This window comes from Thamnophis sirtalis, unplaced genomic scaffold (genome assembly GCF_051295495.1).
Source record: "Thamnophis sirtalis isolate CommonGarterSnake01/CBP01778 unplaced genomic scaffold, rThaSir2_p1.2 scaffold_2, whole genome shotgun sequence".
Lineage (NCBI taxonomy): Eukaryota > Metazoa > Chordata > Lepidosauria > Squamata > Natricidae > Thamnophis > Thamnophis sirtalis.
The window spans coordinates 177,266,581-177,284,806 of record NW_028261382.1 but is presented as its reverse complement, the minus strand read 5'-3'; the positions used below and the strand labels follow the sequence as shown (position 1 = coordinate 177,284,806).

The 18,226-nt window shown below is 42.7% G+C and overlaps 1 protein-coding gene across 2 annotated transcripts in view; it reads right to left on the bottom strand.

Moving 5' to 3' along the window:
* DROSHA (drosha ribonuclease III) overlaps positions 1 to 18,226 on the bottom strand; it is a 109,493-nt gene that overhangs the window by 74,049 nt on the left and 17,218 nt on the right. For both annotated transcript variants that reach the window (XM_087707587.1, XM_087707589.1), the window contains exons 7-13: positions 15,802 to 15,882; positions 14,887 to 14,973; positions 14,721 to 14,807; positions 8,818 to 8,889; positions 6,708 to 6,789; positions 5,266 to 5,340; positions 2,932 to 3,101 (exon numbers count right to left, since the gene is read on the bottom strand). In XM_087707587.1, coding sequence (XP_087563713.1) covers positions 2,932 to 3,101; positions 5,266 to 5,340; positions 6,708 to 6,789; positions 8,818 to 8,889; positions 14,721 to 14,807; positions 14,887 to 14,973; positions 15,802 to 15,882 — 654 coding nt within the window. The remainder of the gene's footprint in view (positions 1 to 2,931; positions 3,102 to 5,265; positions 5,341 to 6,707; positions 6,790 to 8,817; positions 8,890 to 14,720; positions 14,808 to 14,886; positions 14,974 to 15,801; positions 15,883 to 18,226) is intronic.

The window sequence follows — 18,226 nt, the reverse complement described above, 5'->3', positions numbered from 1 at the left end:
GGATTGCTTCCAGCCTTACTTTTTTTTAAAAAAAAGAAAATTTACTTTCTGGCCTTTGTGTTCCCTTGTCAGTAATTTAGCTTATTGTTCTATGCTGGTTTCATTGGTATTCAGCATATTAGACAAACTGAATGAAACCTAATGCATTTAACCCACCCGCGAGTACAGAGGAATGTTAATGTCTTGGACTAGAGTTCTCCAATATTTCCGGGTTGATGGCCCAGAGTGGGAGGGGGGGTGGCTTTATGGGAGGGGCAGGCACATGTGCGTGGGGGAGCACCAGTAGCTCGTGCAAGTGGGGCCAAGAACCCCTGTGACACAAGTGGGGCCATGATCTCTCACTTGAGTGGGGTTGAAAGTGCTTACAACGGTCACGCAAATTATGCTCTGCAGCTCATGCACGAGTGGGGCCATTGAGCCTCCACAATGCTCGCGTTAGCGGGGCTTCTCCTGCGCATGCACACCTACCAGCTGGGCACTCACACAGCCCAGTTGCGAATAGGCTGCAGATGGGTAGTGGGCCACAGTCCAGAGGTTGGGGACTTCTGTCTTAGACAATGTCATTGTTAGATTTCATAAGAGGTAGTCCTTGAGTTACAATAGTAATGCGGCCTTCCCATTACGGTCATATTCATCATGGTCATAAAACCGAAAACAAAGTTAAAGTTTTTTGTGGTTGTTGTTAAGCAAAATAGCAATAGCAATAGCAGTTAGACTTATATACCGCTTCATAGGGCTTTCAGCCCTCTCTAAGCGGTTTACAGAGTCAGCATATTGCCCCCAATAGCAATCCGGGTCCTCACTTTACCCACCTCGGAAGGATGGAAGGCTGAGTCAACCCTGAGCCGGTGAGATTAGAACCGCTGAACTGCAGATAACAGTCAGCTGAAGTAGCCTGCAGTGCTGCATTTAGCAATAGCAATAGCAGTTGGACTTATATAGCGCTTCCTAGGGCTTTCAGCCCTCTCTAAGCGGTTTACAGAGTCAGCATATCTCCCCCAACAACAATCCGGGTCCTCATTTTACCCACCTCGGAAGGATGGAAGGCTGAGTCAACCCTGAGCCGGTGAGATTTGAACAGCCGAACTGCAGAACTGCAGTCAGCTGAAGTAGCCTGCAGTGCTGCATTTAACCACTGCACCACCTCGGCTCAGTCGTAAAAGCCACAGTCGTAAAATGAACAATGCTTTTGGTTCGCGCTTTTGTCAAAAAACAGAAATAACTGCCGGTTTGGGGGAAATCTATAGTAAAATATGTTTATATGACACAGGATGCTATAGACATCCATATACACAGCTGTGTTGCTAAGTGCCCAAAGTGTGGTCTTTTGACCGAGGGGGGGGGGGGGGAGATGGCAAAACCACCAGAACTTTTCACTTGGGTCTTAAGTCCCCCTTTTTGGGTTAGTCGTAACTAACTGGAATCATTAGTTACAGTCCTTGACTTATAACAAGTGACTTGCTATAAGTCAGTGGTTTCCAAACTTGGCAACTTTAAGACTTGTGGACTTCAACTCCCAGAATTCTCCAGCCAGCTCTGCTGGCTGGAGAATTCTGGGAGTTGAAGTCCACAAGTCTTAAAGTTGCCACGTTTGGGAACCACTGCTACAAGTCAAGGACTATCTGTAATCAAATACTAAATGAAGTGGAAAGCATCTTGTAAATAATAATGGTCAAATGGGCAAACAGCTGGAAAAGGCCTCTGAGACTGACCCGGATAAGTAGCTGCTGGATTAGGCCCCAGTTAGCTTTCAGTGCATCTGCCACCACTGTAGCTCTTCTATCCTTTGATCTAAAGATACATTTCTGTTTTTAGGTAGGACCAGTGGTGGGATTCAAATTTTTTTACTACCGGTTCTGCGGGTGTGACTTGGTGGGCGTGGCTTGGTGGGCGCGGCAAGGGAAGGATACTGTAAAATCTCCATTCCTTCCCCGCTCCAGGGGAAAGTTACTGCAAAATCCCCATTTCCTCCCGATCAGCTGGGACTAGGGGCGGGGCCAGCCAGAGGTGGTATTTACTGGTTCTCCAAACTACTCAAAATTTCCGCTACCGGTTCTCCAGAACGGGTCAGAACCTACTGAATGTCACCTTTTGGTAGGACTCAGTGGTATTGAAAGACTTCAGCCCCAGCATGCTTTGGTACAAACTTGATACGTGGCCTATTTGCACTGTTCGCCTTGTGGATGTTGCCGATTCACAACTTCCAGCAGACCCAACGATCACAGCCAAAAGGAGAGATTCTGGCTTTGCTTGCCAGAAGGTTGCAAAAGGTGATCACACGATTCTGGGGCACTGCAACCATCATAAATATGAGCCACGGCATGGTTACGCAGTTGTTAGAATGCAGTATTGCAGGCTAACTCTGCCGACTGCCAGGAGTTCGACCCTGACCGGCTCAAGGTTGACTCAGCCTTCCATCCTTCCGAGGTCAGCAAAGTGAGGACCCAGATTTTTGGGGTCAGCAAAATGCTGACTCTGTAAACCGCTTAGAGAGTTTTGTGCCGTAAAGCACAATGAAGTGGCATATAAATCTAATATTGCTAGTTGCCAAGAGTCCAAATTTTGATCAGGTGACCATGGGGATGTTACAGTGGTCCCAGGTGTGGAGAAACAGTTGTAAGTCCCTTTTTGTCAGTGCTATTGTAACTCTGAGCGGTCACGAAATGAATAGGTTGTAAATCGAGGACTACCTGTATTTTGTGCCCTACTTGGGGCCCACAATTGATACCCTGATGCCACTGGAATACTCAGACCCATCCAGGTTAGAGGACTCAGGGTGGCAAATGGGGTACAGAGTGGCATATCGCTCAACCATCATAGATTCTGTGGCAGTGTAACATCAAAAATATGCACTTCTCAGTAGTAGTTGGAATGGCTAATATTTAGTGTACATTTACTGTAGTCTAATTTCAAGAGAGAACGTTTCCGTACCATGCCGGAGCTGGTCACTATCATCCCTTTGCATTCCTCGGCGTATTTCTGCCACTCCAGCTCTTCCCACTGCAACATATTGGCAATTTCCTCTTCTGGCACAAGGGGTTTATTGCAGTGTATCAAATACAGGAGGATCTGATGCATTGAGAGAACTTCCTTCCCACCATCTTGAAAACAGAATGGGACTGGCGGTCAAACTCTTTTTATACATTGAAAGGAAAGCATTCAAAAACAAGCCATGGCTTCAGGACAGCTGAATGGCTTCAACAGAAAACTTAAAACGATTGTCTACGCATCACATCAACCCATAAGCTACAACTGGTGGGATTCACCCACCACGCTAATTGATAAACCACAGTCTGGAAATCCTAATAGCTGAGGCGAGGCAAGATATTAAACCAAAGCCAGGATAACCATATTTTGGCCTTGCAAGATGCACTAACTCAAATAATAAGCCACCCTATTCTAGATAGCCACCACACAATTACTTGAATTTGGTGTTGCTCAATTTAGTGCTTGCATGAAATCTACAGAAATTCACAAAAAGTCCAGCATGGAGGTTGTGTACAACTTGAACCAGTTGAGAATACGAAATTCCTCTCTTATACAATATGCTAAAAGTTAGATGTAAATTGAATTGAGGAAGAAGAAATGTGGAGGAGAGATAGGGGAAGAAGAGAGAAGTAAGGAGAGGTGAGTGGAAGGGAGAGAAAGAGAAGGAGAGGAGGGAGGAAGAGAGAAAAAGAGAAGGAGAGATGGTAGGAAGGAGAAGACAGAGGGTAGGAGTAGGGGAGAAGTAAGGGAAAGAAGAAGGGGAAGGAGAGGAGGAAGGAAGGAAGTAGAGAAGGAAGGGAGGGAGAAAAGAAAGAGAAAATAAGGTGGTGTCATAGCAGGTGTGAAGGACTATTCCAAACTATAGGACCATTCCAAACTATACCTTATAACCTTCCAAATTGAATAATAATAATATAAGAATGGCAAAGAAAAAGAATAACTATGTGAATGTATACCTATAACTGCATGTAAGAGAATAGATGACAGTAAAAGTATAAAGCACAATATAGGTAAATAATATTTGGTGACAAGTAGCTAAATGTAAATAAATAAAGAATTGTACATAAAAATGGATAACGAATAAGGAGATTATGAATGAAAGATAGAAATGTATAGTAGGGAAAACACTAACTGCAAAAAAAACCAATTCGGAACTGCTGTATGATATACGATGGAACTTGTTGTTCCTATGTTGTTTTTAAGTTATGTGTTTGTTTTTGTTGATGTGCTTATGTGTATAAAATAAAAATTCAAAAAAAAAGTTAGACGTAAATTATTTTACTTTTGTTTGTTTGTTTCACAAAGCAAATGCAGGAATGTGTGTGTGTAACTTTTAGGTCTTAAAATAAGCAGCAAAAAGTCTATGTTTTCATGTCAACCTGGACTTTTGCCTTCAAAGCTAATAGGATCAGGATACCACATCAAGACGTGGCATAGACACACTTATTTCACAAGCCTGAAAGTCTACAACCTGCTGAATTGTAAACATATTTAAATTTAAAAAAATAAGTTAAATATTTATAAACCACCAGTCTGGACCCAGTCACCCGAGGCAGTGCAATACATTGAAATATAACCTACAGCAATAAAATACAATAAAATTATATTAAAAAGTTCATAATCAAACCTTAACATTAAAAAAAAAACCTAAATAATTACATCACATGTAAATTCAAGCAGCAGAAGAAAAGGCACTTCCAATGCTAGATAGAAATAATAAAAATATCAGATCTTTAAAAACAAAACATTTCAAAATGTTTTGCACACCTTCCAACTCTAATATAAACACACCTCGGCAAGCTGATAGATCAAAACAAACTCAAGGGAAATCCTGCTCTCCTTCTCATTATTTGGGCATTATTTAGCATTCCATTTGAACCTTAGTGGCAATCGAAGCTTTGTGCACAGTAGGAAAATAAGTGTCATGGCTGAACATATATACTAAATTACTTAGTGAAGCTCTTAAAATAAACTCTTAAGAACAGATTTGAACATCTCCAACAGTCTCAAATTGACAATTGAATGCCTGATTCTTTTACACACATTTGCAAGTTTGGAAGAAGTATAATCCAGACCCATGTTTCCCACCCTTGGCAACTTGAAGATGTGTGGAATTCAATTTTCAGAATTTCCCAGCAAGCAGAGCCGGCTGAGGAATTCTGGGAGTTGAAGTCCTCATATCTTCAAGGTTGAGAAACACTAGTCCAGTCATAGACTTATATTTTCTCAGAGAGATAAGTAGCTAAAAGGATAGCTGTCACACTGGAATATGCTTACCTGGAAGAAACCTTACGAACCGTGGCATGAAATGGAACCGAGGACATGAAGTCTCATTGTTTTCTGACGAAGGACCTTATATAACAAAATGAACAGCAATGTGCCATATATCGCAAGGTGTGGTTTCATAGAACATTTACATGCATCTTTGGTACTTCAGTAAAAATTAAATTACTTTTATAGAACTGAATTTGTATTCTACAAATCTGCTAGAAAGCAAATGATTTTACATCCTATAAAACAGTGTTTTGTTTCATGAAAAGCAAGTTTTTAGCCCCTTCCTCTGGAACAAGACTGGGAACCCAGGATCTTCCAAGCATCATTATACTACAGATGGGGAGTATATGGGTGGGACTTATGAGAATTAGCATCTGGAGAGAAACTCAATAGAACTAAAAAAATAATTGGCTCAGAACATACAACTGCATGATATCAGAATTATAGTGGATAATAAAGAGCATTTGCCACAAAATCTGCCATAAAATACTCTGAAATATGTAGATTATAATGTATCAACTATTTATGTCCACCATGCAACACAAACCTGGCTTTCTATAACCACTGAACATGATGGATGGGGAAGTTATCCCTGATACTTTTCTCCTTCTGCCTGTAAGATTTGAATTATTTGAGTGCATCTATGCCTTCTTTTAGTCTCTCAGCAGCTAGGCAATATTCACATCCTCCTTTCCTTGAATATTCTGAACTAATTGACTGCCTCCTAATTTAGGGGTAGAGGCAGTTTAGCGTAGTGGTTAAGGCATCAGGCTAGAAAACTGGGAGACAGTGAGTTCTAGTCCCCTCTTAGGCAATAAACCAATTCGATGATAGTCACTTTCTATCAGCCCTAGGGAGGAGGCAATGGCAAAGTGCTTATGAAAAACCTTGCCAAGAAAACTTCGGGGACTTCTCCAGGAATATCAAAACAGAAGTTCCAAAAAGAATTGTCAACATGTTTGAATGGGAGGAGGAAAAAATTAAGGGTCCCCAAAATTTTAGGGTCAATGTCTCATTGGAAATTTGTCATCATCTCTGCGTAACATTGGCACTTTGCACAATATGATAGCAATAGAGGGCAGTTAACTATATCTAGTCTTAAAAGCAAAATACTTATTTACCAGGAGATAGACTTATTTATAGCTCTTCATATGGCTTCTAACTCTCGAGGATGCCCTTAACTATCACCCCTAACTAGCTTATCTCTCTCTTTTTTTTCCTGGATTTCCTGGGGGAAATCACAATACTAAAATGTGATATAAATCCCTGACTTTTGCTATTTTTAACAAGGTACCTTCCCTTCTTTCATTAAAAGGTTCTGTAGCCAAATGAGGGAAGAGTTCTAGCATACATCAAGAGAGAATCTACCAGCATATTGATACAGCAAATAGACTATTACGAAGCAAACTAGAGACCTCCCATAAATATACTTTTAAGAGAGTTACCAATCAGATTCCAATCGTATAGTTCTAAAATATCTTTGAAGAGATAAGAAGAGAAGAGTTCCAGGCCTCGGACACAAAAGTTCTGGTGGGGGAAAAGCAGACAAGTCAAGATCACAAAATAAACATCTTCACCAACTTTCATAATGAGAAGTCAATGCGTTCCCTGAAATCAGACGTAGGATAGGATAGGGAAGAGTGGGGTGGGGGGAGGGAAGGGAAGGGAAGAAAAGAGAGAGGAGGGGAGGAGAGGAGAGAGAAGAGAGTAGAGGAGAGGAGGAGAGAGGGGAGGAGATGAGATCCCATCACTCTCAAATTGCAGGATCTTTCACCCTCAGCCCAAGTTCCCATTTCTTGGGACAAGAGGACCGAAAAACAAAGATGGCTTTTTACAAAATTTGAGAAACCAGAAATGGAGCTGGTAGCGTCTCCAACAGTCAAGGGGAGAAGATATCCATATGTTACATTGGCCTTTGTTCCTGCCCACTTTCATTTACCTATCCTGAAAAAAATGACTTGGAGTCCTGCTGTTTGCTTTCCACAGCAACATTTCATGAATGCAGGCACTCCACAAATGGCAGCAGATTTTCATGGTTAACCAAGGCAACTCTTAAGTCAAACCCAACTATGCAACCTTTTTTTGCCACAGCTGGCAAAGCAGATGTTAAGCAAATCGTTGCAGTTCACAGGATTGTTAAGGGAATCCAGCTTGACTTTGCTTGTTGGAAGCCAGCTGTGAAGGTTGCACAGGGTGATCCCATAAACCCAGAGTATTGCATCATAAATCCATAAATTGGCCAAATCTTGATCATGCGACTATGGAGACATTGCAACATTCCTAAGTGCAAGGGACAAACTGAATTGGGTCCAGGATGGAAGGCAGGCCACATGATCTTGGGCTAACAAATGAAATATTCAGAAAGGTATATCTTTCCCTTAAAATTCACATATTGGTAACGTTGGTATTAGTACAATGAGACCTATCCCAGATCATCCCCCATCCAGCGCTTATCTTATGAGGAAATGTGGAACAAATAATTTAAACATTCAAACTCTACTTTGATGAGTATGTTGAAGAAGCGAGAAATAGAAAAAGGAAAGGAGGAAATACAAAATAGATCTCAGCAGAGGATCAATATTTAGCTACCTACATAGGAACTTCCTCTCTGAAAATATTTATTTCACGCCCCAAATGATACATTAAAATCATTATACGCCTCTCTTTTCACAGAACATTTTCTCCACCAAAACTAGTTAATTTTATCATTTGAAAGACACTTATGCTGAACATTTTACCTCTACCCTCAAGTGTGTGTGTGTGTGTGTGTGTGTGTGTGTGTATGTTGCATTTGTGCTGATAAATAAATAAAGGGAGACTAGTATAGATCTATTTCAAGCTATTTAGCTCTCATCAGCTAGCCACACCCTTACTGGGATTCGAACCTGTGCTGTATTGCATCTTAGGTAGATGTGTTAACCATTAAGCCACAAGGTTCTTTTCCTTATCAGCTGAGCCAGGGAGAAAGGTATATATTTAAAGTCACAACCCCCGGTATGCCCAAATATGGGAGGAAGTTCACTGCTTCCATTCTCTGTCCTTCTGCTCATCACAAGAGACCATCCAGACAGAAACCCAATATTTTTACTGTTGCCTTTGATGTACCTGTGCTGATAAATAAATAAAGGGAGACTAGTATAGATCTATTTCAAGCTATTTAGCTCTCATCAGCTAGCCATACCCTTACTGGGATTCGAACTACAAATATATATATTTGTAACAGAGGTGCAATAATCTGATTATTTTTTCACACCTGAGGAAAAGTTTCAGCAGCACTTAATATTTCACTCAGCTGAGGTTAAGACCTGCTCTTATTGGTGAGAGGGGGGGTATGTTTAACTTGTTTTAAGTCTTGCTTTATTATATTTTTATAATTATATTTCGGAATCATAGACATTGTGATTCTAAAACAGTGCATCTTCAATTACAAGAGCCTACCCAGGCATACAATATGTTCCACTTCAGAAAGTGTGCACGAGTCAGAAATCTAAAATACAGTATATTGGTGCATTGCAAACCAAACAGATGTCTTGAATAATCAAACGCATAACTTACTTCGGGCATCATCTCCTCAATGAAATGAATTGTATAATCAATGTTAAATCTGATTACTTTACACAGAGGAATCTAGGAAGAGAGAAGGAAACATGAAACACTTTTAAGGAGCTGTGCAATTAACTCTTAGGAGCCTTCTCTGTCTTCTGACCCAATCTAGTAATGTCGCCTATGTGAAACAAAGTTGGAGATGGCCAGCTGGCATCAGAAGCGGAAGGGTAAATGGCGTGATCAAATGCTGCCACCTACTGAGCATTTAAAGCAGGTGCACCAAAGCGAGTGTAACTACGCACTGTGTAATATACATTTGAGAATACATAAACACTGTTATGGGAATACAGGAAAGCTATTCCATCAGCCGGCCAGTGTTGACTGGCGACTACCCGGAGGAGAGCCTTCTCTGTGGCTGCTCTGACCCTCTGGAACGAACTCCCCGTGGAGATTCGAACCCTCACCACCCTCCAGGCCTTCCGCAAAGCCCTTAAAACCTGGCTGTCCCGACAGGCCTGGGGCTAAAGACTTGCAGCCCCACTTCGAATGGTATGATTGTTGTGCTTTTTAATTGTGTATGGTTTTTATGTTTTGTAACTTGTCTGTTTTTCCCCTCCCTTGAGTTGTGAGCCGCCCTGAGTCCCTTTCAGGGAAAAGGGCGGCATACAAATAAAGCAAAATGAAAAATGAAATATTCATACAATTTATGCTATTCTAATCCATCAAACAGTTTACACTTTTAGAATTTGAGATGTAAATACAATAACAGAACACGGATCGTCAATAATACCAGTGGACTTTTGCTAGTAAAGAAATATTAACGTTATTTGATGACAGACTAGCAGAGTTGGAAGGAACCTTGGAGGTTTTTCTACTACAGCCTCTTACTCCATAGGCAGGGAACCCTATAACATTTCAGGTAAATGGCTGTCCAATCTCTTCTTTAAAAACTTTGTCGGAACACCCACAACTTCTGGAGGCAACTTAGCAATAGCAATAGCAGTTAGACTTATATACCGCTTCATAAAGGCCACTTCAGCTGACTGCAGTTCTGCAGTTCGGCTGTTGAAATCTCACCGGCTCAGGGTTGACTCAGCCTTCCATCCTTCCGAGGTGGGTGAAATGAGGACCCGGATTGTTGTTGGGGGCAATATGCTGACTCTGTAAACCGCTTAGAGAGGGCTGAAAGCCCTATGAAGCGGTATATAAGTCTAACTGCTATTGCTATTCATTAGTGTGAAGATTCCTTTGTGACTCTGAGACTTCTTGCCAATTGTTTTCTTATACAGCATTGCGTTTGGAAGATATCGGCCTGGCAGCTCTCCAACCCTGATAAGGTCTGTGCTTGTAAATTCACCCTTGAAAGTCTTGTTAGCCAGGAGTTTGCTGGATGTGAATGAGCGGAATCCATATTGGCTTAATAAAAAGGGGTTTTGTCGGGACAAGGAGCCTGCTTCGTGATTTTGTGAAACCTAGATCAGAACAGATCCCCATTTCATGCTCCTGTGATCCCTAAAATATATAAAAGGAGGCTCTGTATCCCCACCTGCCAGTGAACAGAACCAATGCTTACATTGGAAGCCTCACTTTAAATCCCATAACTACATTTTAATCTATATTTCATAGAGGTGCACCGTCTTGCAAGAAAGACCAGATCAAGTTTTGACAGTCGACCCTCAACTCTGTTCCGCCTGCAGCCAGTTTACAGAGCAGGTTTTAACAGCCTGCAAACCCCTGGCAGGGTGTGTGTGTGTGTGTGTGTGTGTGTGTGATGAGAGCGAGCCCCTCTCACACCGCTGCACGTCATCAGCAGAACTAAGATTTGACCAGGGTCTGACTATTCCCAATTCAGGCTCTTCAAACATAGCAGGAAAATGAGCTCTCGTGGTTTAATTATGAAAGGTCAACAATGCTTGGCCACCATCTCCACACAGGCTACAATTTTCCAGCCGAAAACAGAAGAGGTGATTTTTCTCAGACGCTTGGAAAAGTTACGCCTTTTTAAATAAATGGGGGGGGAAAAACCGCTTTTTAAACTCTCTCGTGGCTGTTGTGTTTCCCTCCCAAAGATTCCACCAATATTCCATCTCTCAGGCTGGGGGGTCAAATCCTATACCCCTCAGAGAGGGTTCGCAACTTGGGAGTCCTCCTAGATCCACAGCTATCGTTTGACCATCACTTGACGGCTGTGGCTAGGGGGGCATTCGCCCAGGTTCGCCTGGTGCGCCAGTTGCGACCCTACCTGAATCGGGAGGCACTCACAACAGTCACTCGGGCCCTTGTGACCTCTAGGCTGGAATACTGCAATGTGCTCTACATGGGGCTGCCCTTGAAGAGCATCCGGCGTCTTCAGCTGGTACAGAACGCGGCCGCGCGAGCGATTGTGGGTGCACCGCGGTTCACCCACATTACACCTATCCTCCGCGAGCTGCGCTGGCTACCTGTCGATTTCCGGATGCGCTTCAAGGTGCTATTAGTCACCCATAAAGCCCTGCATGGTAGTGGATCTGGATACTTGAGAGACCGCCTTCTGCCAATTACCTCCCTGCGACCAATTAGATCACACAGATTGGGCCTCCTCCGTATTCCATCGGCCAGCCAGTGTCGGCTGGCAACCACAAGGAGGAGGGCCTTCTCAGTAGTAGCCCCGACCCTTTGGAACGAACTCCCCGTGGAGATTCGTACCCTCACCACCGTCCAGGTCTTCCGCACAGCCTTGAAGAACTGGCTAGCCCGTCAGGCCTGGGGATAAAGATAGTTGCCCCTCCCGAATGATGAATGCATGTTGCCTATTGTTTTTATTATATGTGTCAATGTTACTGTTTGCATTTCCCCTTCCCTGATTTTATGTGAGCCGCCCTGAGTCCCCTCAGGGAAAAGGGCGGCCTACAAATTTCAATAAAATCAAATCAAAAATCAAATTCTTATTTTTCCCTCTTTGGCCACAGAGCTGCAGTTTTAGCCAAAGAAATCATTCTCAGTTTTATATTGTCTGTCAGAATTCCTTGGATGAATAAAGGTGGTCCTCAACTTACAACAAACGTCCATTTACTGACCGTTCAAACGGCACTGGAAAAAAAGGGGTTTGGGACTATCCTTTACACTTACAACCATTGATCACATCCCCCATGGTCATGTCATCAAAATCCAGATGATTGGCAGCTGACTCATATTTATGACGGTTGCAGTGTTCTTGGGCCATGAGATTCCCTTCTTACAAGTAAAGCAGGAGTAAAATGCTACCAGTTCGGGTCGGTTTGCCTGAACTAGTAGTAAAAAAAATGCTACCGGTTCGTCCCAACCAGTAGTAAAAAAAATATATGCTAGAAATCGCGCGGCACAGCTAATTGTCACACAGCTGATCATTGGAATTTTTTTTACTTTTTTTTAGCATTTTTTAGCATTTTACAAACGGTAGTAAAAAATGCTTTAAAAAGTTTTCAAAAAGTCCCAACCATCAGCTGTGTGACAACCAGCTGTGCCTTGTGATTTATATTTGCTAGAAAGGAGGAAATCCCTCTTCCTAGCGAATCTAAATCGTGTGGCCCAGCCGTTCGCGCCCCCCTCGCTCTGTGCATGCGAAGCGAACCTGTAGCGAAGGGAACAGGTAGCAGACTTCAGAGCATTTCACCCCTGAGGTAAAGGAGAAGCCTGATTCACTTAACAACCCTGTTACTAACTTAATAACTGCAGCCTGATTCACTTAACAACTCTGGCAAGAAAGGTCGTAAAATGGGGCAAGATTCACTTCTTAACAAGCTTTTTCATTTAGCAACATAAATTTTGGGCTCAATTGTGGTTGTAAGTCGAGGACTCCTTATCATAGTTTCATTGATACTTCAATAATAATGCAGGGGGAGGAGGAAAAAATTATCAGCATAGAGCAGCGTTATCTTCCTCTGATGAAAAATCTGTTTATGTGGCATGCATTAAGCCTTACGTGCTTAAAAGAGAATTGAGAAGATGCAAAAACAGGATAAAGGCTCGCTCTTGCAATTGGGCAGCTGATGCTTTAGGAAAAGATACCCTTCTTCAGAGAAAATCCCAATAATAAGGCTCTGGAGGAGTCCAGAACCAAACTTTTCCTCTCTATGAAATATAGGCTTCTAAAAAACACCGATGGTTTACATGTATAGAAATGCACCATTTCATAAAGTAAAGTAGTAAACAAAACAGCTATATGGAATACAGGCTAAAGTGAGGAACTCAAATGAACCCAAGGGAGATAGGAAATCACTCTTATGATTAACTCTGGAGAAGTCTTGGTTTTACCCCTCTAGGCACCTTAGACACATTTCAATTTGGCAGGAACTTCAGAAATAATAAAACAGAAGTAAATGGGGGCACTACACAAAGCCGTATTACTAAGGCTTTTTTTTAATTCCAAAACTATTTATTCTGCAGTGCAGCAGGTTCTTCAATCCTACAGAAAATTTCCTCTGGAGGACAGCTCCAGTACACCCACTTGAAAAACATGGTGGGAAATTAATTGGGCTGTGCTGGCTTGGAAAATTATTTGGAAGAAGTGCTTTCGACCTTCACTCTGCTATTCATTAATAGCAACCCAAGTTTTTTTCCAGACTCCTGCATGAGCCTGTAAACAAAGATTCCACTACTTTAAGAACTTGGTCATTCAAAGCAGTGCAGGTTTTAAACATTGTCCCTGTTTTTTCAGACATCTGATGCCCAAGATCCAGAGAACTCCTTCCGAGATATTTTGGAAGCATGCATAGCCCTAGGAATTAAACTGAGACTTGTTTACATACAGAAAAGTAAAGATGACATGAAACAGCCAGGATTTGTAGGATCCCCACTGCTCTCTGAGTGTTATGGCCAACCAGTGGCCAGCAGATTCGGACAGTGAGGAAGTGGGGAGGAACATGGGCCAGTCCTGGAGTCTGGAGAAGGCTCTGATGAGGGCTCTGTGTCGGAGGCAGAGAGGGGACCAGGGCCTTCTGACAGTTATCAGCTGCCTTCAGAGTCAGACATCAGTGAGGCAGACAAACAGCTGGAGCCTGTTCCCAGTGTGCGCATGCGCAGAGTTGCCGGACAAAGAGAACAGCTAAAGAACAGGGGTCGACTTGGGAGTGAGGCCACAGGTGGACGATGAATGGCCCCTCCCAGAGGAAATAAAAGAGGAGTGAAAGGGGAGTGGAGTTTGCAGGAGACAATTAGTTCGCTTCAGTGGTGGGATTCAAATAATTTAACAACCGGTTCTCTGCCCTAATGACAATCTGGGTAGGTGGGGCTCGGTGGTCATGTGACCATGTGGGCATGGCCAACTCAAGGTCACTCGGGTCGATGGACGCTTCGCCTTAGTTGTTACAATGGTAATAAGGGTTAACCGGAGAGGCAGTTTCTATAAGCAGGGCAATAAAGATGAGGCTAGAAACAACACCGGAATATTTCCTTCCTGCCTTCCTTACAGGATTAGCCCTGGAAAGTGGGGAAAAAGCAAAAGGAGATTTCTTCCATCAACCGGTTCTCTGAACTACTTAGAAAGTTACCAACCGGTTCTCCTGAATAGGTGCGAACCGGCTGAATCCCACCACTGGTTCGCTTAATTGGTTCATGACTCCCCGAGACTCCTTGCCAAGTTTTACAGATATAACATGGCAGCTCTCCAAGCCAGAGAAGGTCTGTGACTGTACATCCTCCCTTGCAAGACTTTGCAGGATCTGAATGAGCAGAATTCACAGTCAATTAATAAAAGGGGTTTTTGTCAGAAAGAGGAGTTTGCTGCAGGCTCCCGGGAAGCCTCGGTCAGAACACTGAGCTTTTTTGCCTGCAGATATTTATATATATATATATGATTTATAGGCCGCCCAATCCCGGAGGATTCATTGGTCATTTCATTGCCCAATTAGGTAAGAGCATCAGCACAACCGGAATATAAAAGAGAGTGTACTTACATTTGTGAGAGGCGCATGGGAAAACATGGAAAATCCTTCAAAAATGTACTCGTGGTCGTCATACTCTATGACGGTGGGTCTGTCTGTCTGGAGAAATAAAATCAAAAGCTGGGGAAAACCGTCCCAAGAGGCTCAAGAAGCTGCTATCATGCTTCAAATTACTTACTAAGAAGTTGGTCGGAGGGGACACCGTGATGCGGTAATGGAACAATCTTCCAGCATTGTTGCTCATAGGACGGCAAGGTTTAATCGGCTTTAAGAAGGGAAGAGTAGAGAAAAGACATGAGATTACAGATTAAGACATTATTGTAAGTCTAACAACAATAAAATAGAAGGGCTTGAGCACTTTAATCCCACCAGCACCCAGTTGCAACTGGCAGTTGGAACAGAGTTCTTTTCAGATGGGGTGGGGGAGTAGAATGGCTAACTTCTTAGCATCAGAGTGTGTTAATATAATACTTGTATAAGAAATCTGATGGTCATTTCAACAAATCCTTTCTTACCAAATCTAAAAGGAACAGATATGCCAAATTTCAAGTTTGTAGGTTTTACAGTTCTGGGGATTTCGGGATTTGCCTTTTGTAGGTATATAGAGAAGATTAAAAAAACAAACAAACTATACAAGTACAATAAACCAGAAAAGAAAATAACAGACGGAGGAATGTTAGTAATATGGGAGTTAATAATAGATTAATGCGCTGACTCAGCTCTTCCCACCTGAAGCAAGAGGCTACGCATGTAAGACATTAACAGAATTGCAGTGTTTCTCATCTGGAAAGCTGCAAGCTAATCAAGACTGAACCAGCCTATCATTCCCAGCTGGGTATATTTTCTTCACACAGGTTGCCAGTTGTTCTCCTTCTAGCTACAGCCTTCTAAATACAGCTGGAAGATTCCAGCAGCCCCTGAAAATCATAATTTATTAGGACTCGTATGCCGCCCGACTCTCAATGCATTTGGCCAATGGTCGGAAATGCTCCATAGGAAACAAACCCTCCCTTGAGTCCAGTCTGCCAGATCTGCCCGTGGTCAGCCACGTCCTTAAGCAACTCTCCCCATTGGGAAACTAAAATCCAATCACCTCTTCTCCAGGATAGATTCCATGTCTGATCCCTGTTCTCCTGGCTTTGGCACTACATTTGCAAAGAGGCCCGTCGTTCATCTGTTTTAAAAGAAAAAAAGGGGGGTTAAAGTGATATTTTTAGGAATAGAGACTTTAGGAATACTTTAGGAATAGAAAAGAGGAGAGGAATAGAAAAGAGGAGAGGAATAGAAAAGAGGAGAGGAATAGAAAAGAGGAATAGAAAAGAGGAATAGAAAAGAGGAATAGAAAAGAGGAATAGAAGAGGAATAGAAAAGAGGAATAGAAAAGAGGAATAGAAAAGAGGAATAGAAAAGAGGAATAGAAAAGAGGAATAGAAAAGAGGAATAGAAAAGAGGAATAGAAACGGGGAGTATTTAAAGAGAGTGGGCAAATATCCAAGGATCATAGATCTTTTTAACTACTGCATTCTTCGACTTACAGCCCGTCATTTGGCAATCTCAGTTATGATGGACGTGTCCGAGAACTACTTACAACCTGGTTTTGAAGTTTCAGTGGCTGCCCCTCACCCCACGGTCACATGGTCGCATTTGGGTACTTGGCAACTGGCCCACATTTACCACCTTCTGCTGTCATGTGACTTTTGCAGCCATGTGATCATTCTGTATGATGGTTCTTACTGGTAAAAGGTGCTTAACAACCACAGCATTCACTTAATGACTGGGATAATTCAGTTAAAGACCACTACAAAAATGATTATAAAATGAGGCATGCCACATAGTGACCCTCTTAATGTCCAGCATGACTTACAACCATAATTCTAGATTCAATACATACCTCCGAAAATAAGACAGGGTCTTATTTTCTTTTTACACACAAAATATGGCTTGGGCCTTGATATGAGGGGAGGGCTTATTGTTTTGGGGTTACCAGGCGGCTGCTCTCTTGCAGGCGGGCTCCCAAAGAGCCGGGCACAGCCTCAGGGGCGCATGGCTGTGTTGCGCTGTCGCAGCAGCGCAACACAACAGCCATGAAGCGACCACGCTCACGAGCAGCCACCCGGCAAACCTCCTTTCCAGCCAGGCACAGCGCCATTCACTGACCTAAGGGTATTTCCAAGCCGCGTGAGCGCCTGTTCGCCGCCACCCAACTCCCGCGGCTTGGTGCCTTCAAAATGCCAGTGAATGGCGCTCTGCGCGACTGGGGAGGGGGATTGCGCGAGCGGCTGTTCTGCTCTCGCACCTCCCAGCCTCACGATGCCCTGGCCTAGCTCTCCCTGCAGAGCCAGGGCACCTTCGCTGCCACCGCCACCGCCATCCCAGCATGGCTTTTTCTGCGGCTTCCAAACCGAGTCCTCTGGCAGTGGTCACTCTGGACATACTCTCTATGGTTGTACGCTCTGCCGACAGCCATCCCACAACCATAGAGCATACGCCCAGAGCGCCGACTCCCGAAGACTCAGTTTGGAAGCTGCCAAAAAAGCCATGCTGGGATGGCAGCTCTGATCACGCTTTGCTTGCACAAGCACAAAGCCGAAGGCACCAGCCTGAAGATGGCGAGTGGGACCTCGTCGAAACGTTGCCAAGATACTCTCAATCTTACATGGGAAAAGACCCAAATACGCCAAGACCTGCATAAATAGATAGATAGATAGATAGATAGATAGATAGATAGATAGATAGATAGAGATAGATAGATAGATAAATAGATCGATCGATAGATAGATAGATAGATAGAGATAGATAGATAGATATAGATAGATGATAGATGATAAATAGATAGATAGATAGATAGATAGATAGATAGATAGATAGATAGATAGATAGAGATAGATATAGATAGATGATAGATGATAAATAGATAGATAGATAGATAGATAGATAGATAGATAGATAGATAGATAGATAGATAGATGGGGGGGGGGAGGGAGCACTGTAGCACATTTGAAGTTTCTGCGAACAATAGCTTAATGGTCCACAAAGGAACACTATTATGGAAAGAAAAAGATAGCTCAAGAAGCATATGATTCTTATAAAAACATCGCTGGAAGCTAGTGTTTTGGGATACAGTTTAGTATTTGTTCTCTGGACATATTTCAATTTCCTTCAACCCTATAAGAACATAGGCAAAATTATAACAAAATAATAGTGTTCAAAATTAAACTCGGTCTATTGAATGCCATACTTCAAGTCTTACTCAAGGTGTCAAGAGTAATTCAGAAGATGCTCTCAGAATGGAAAAGGGGGGGGGAGTGGCAAGATGCTCAAATTGCTTCTTTTATATCAGAGGAGTAAGTAAACCTATGATTTCTCCTCAATATGGCTGATCTTTCGAAATTTACGTCCACAGACTGCAGCCCTATTATTTGCAAAGCTGAGTTTAGGACACAAAAGCCAACAATTTTAAGTGCTTTCCATCCTACGATGCGTTTGTTTTAAATTAAAGGAAAGCAATATACAATACA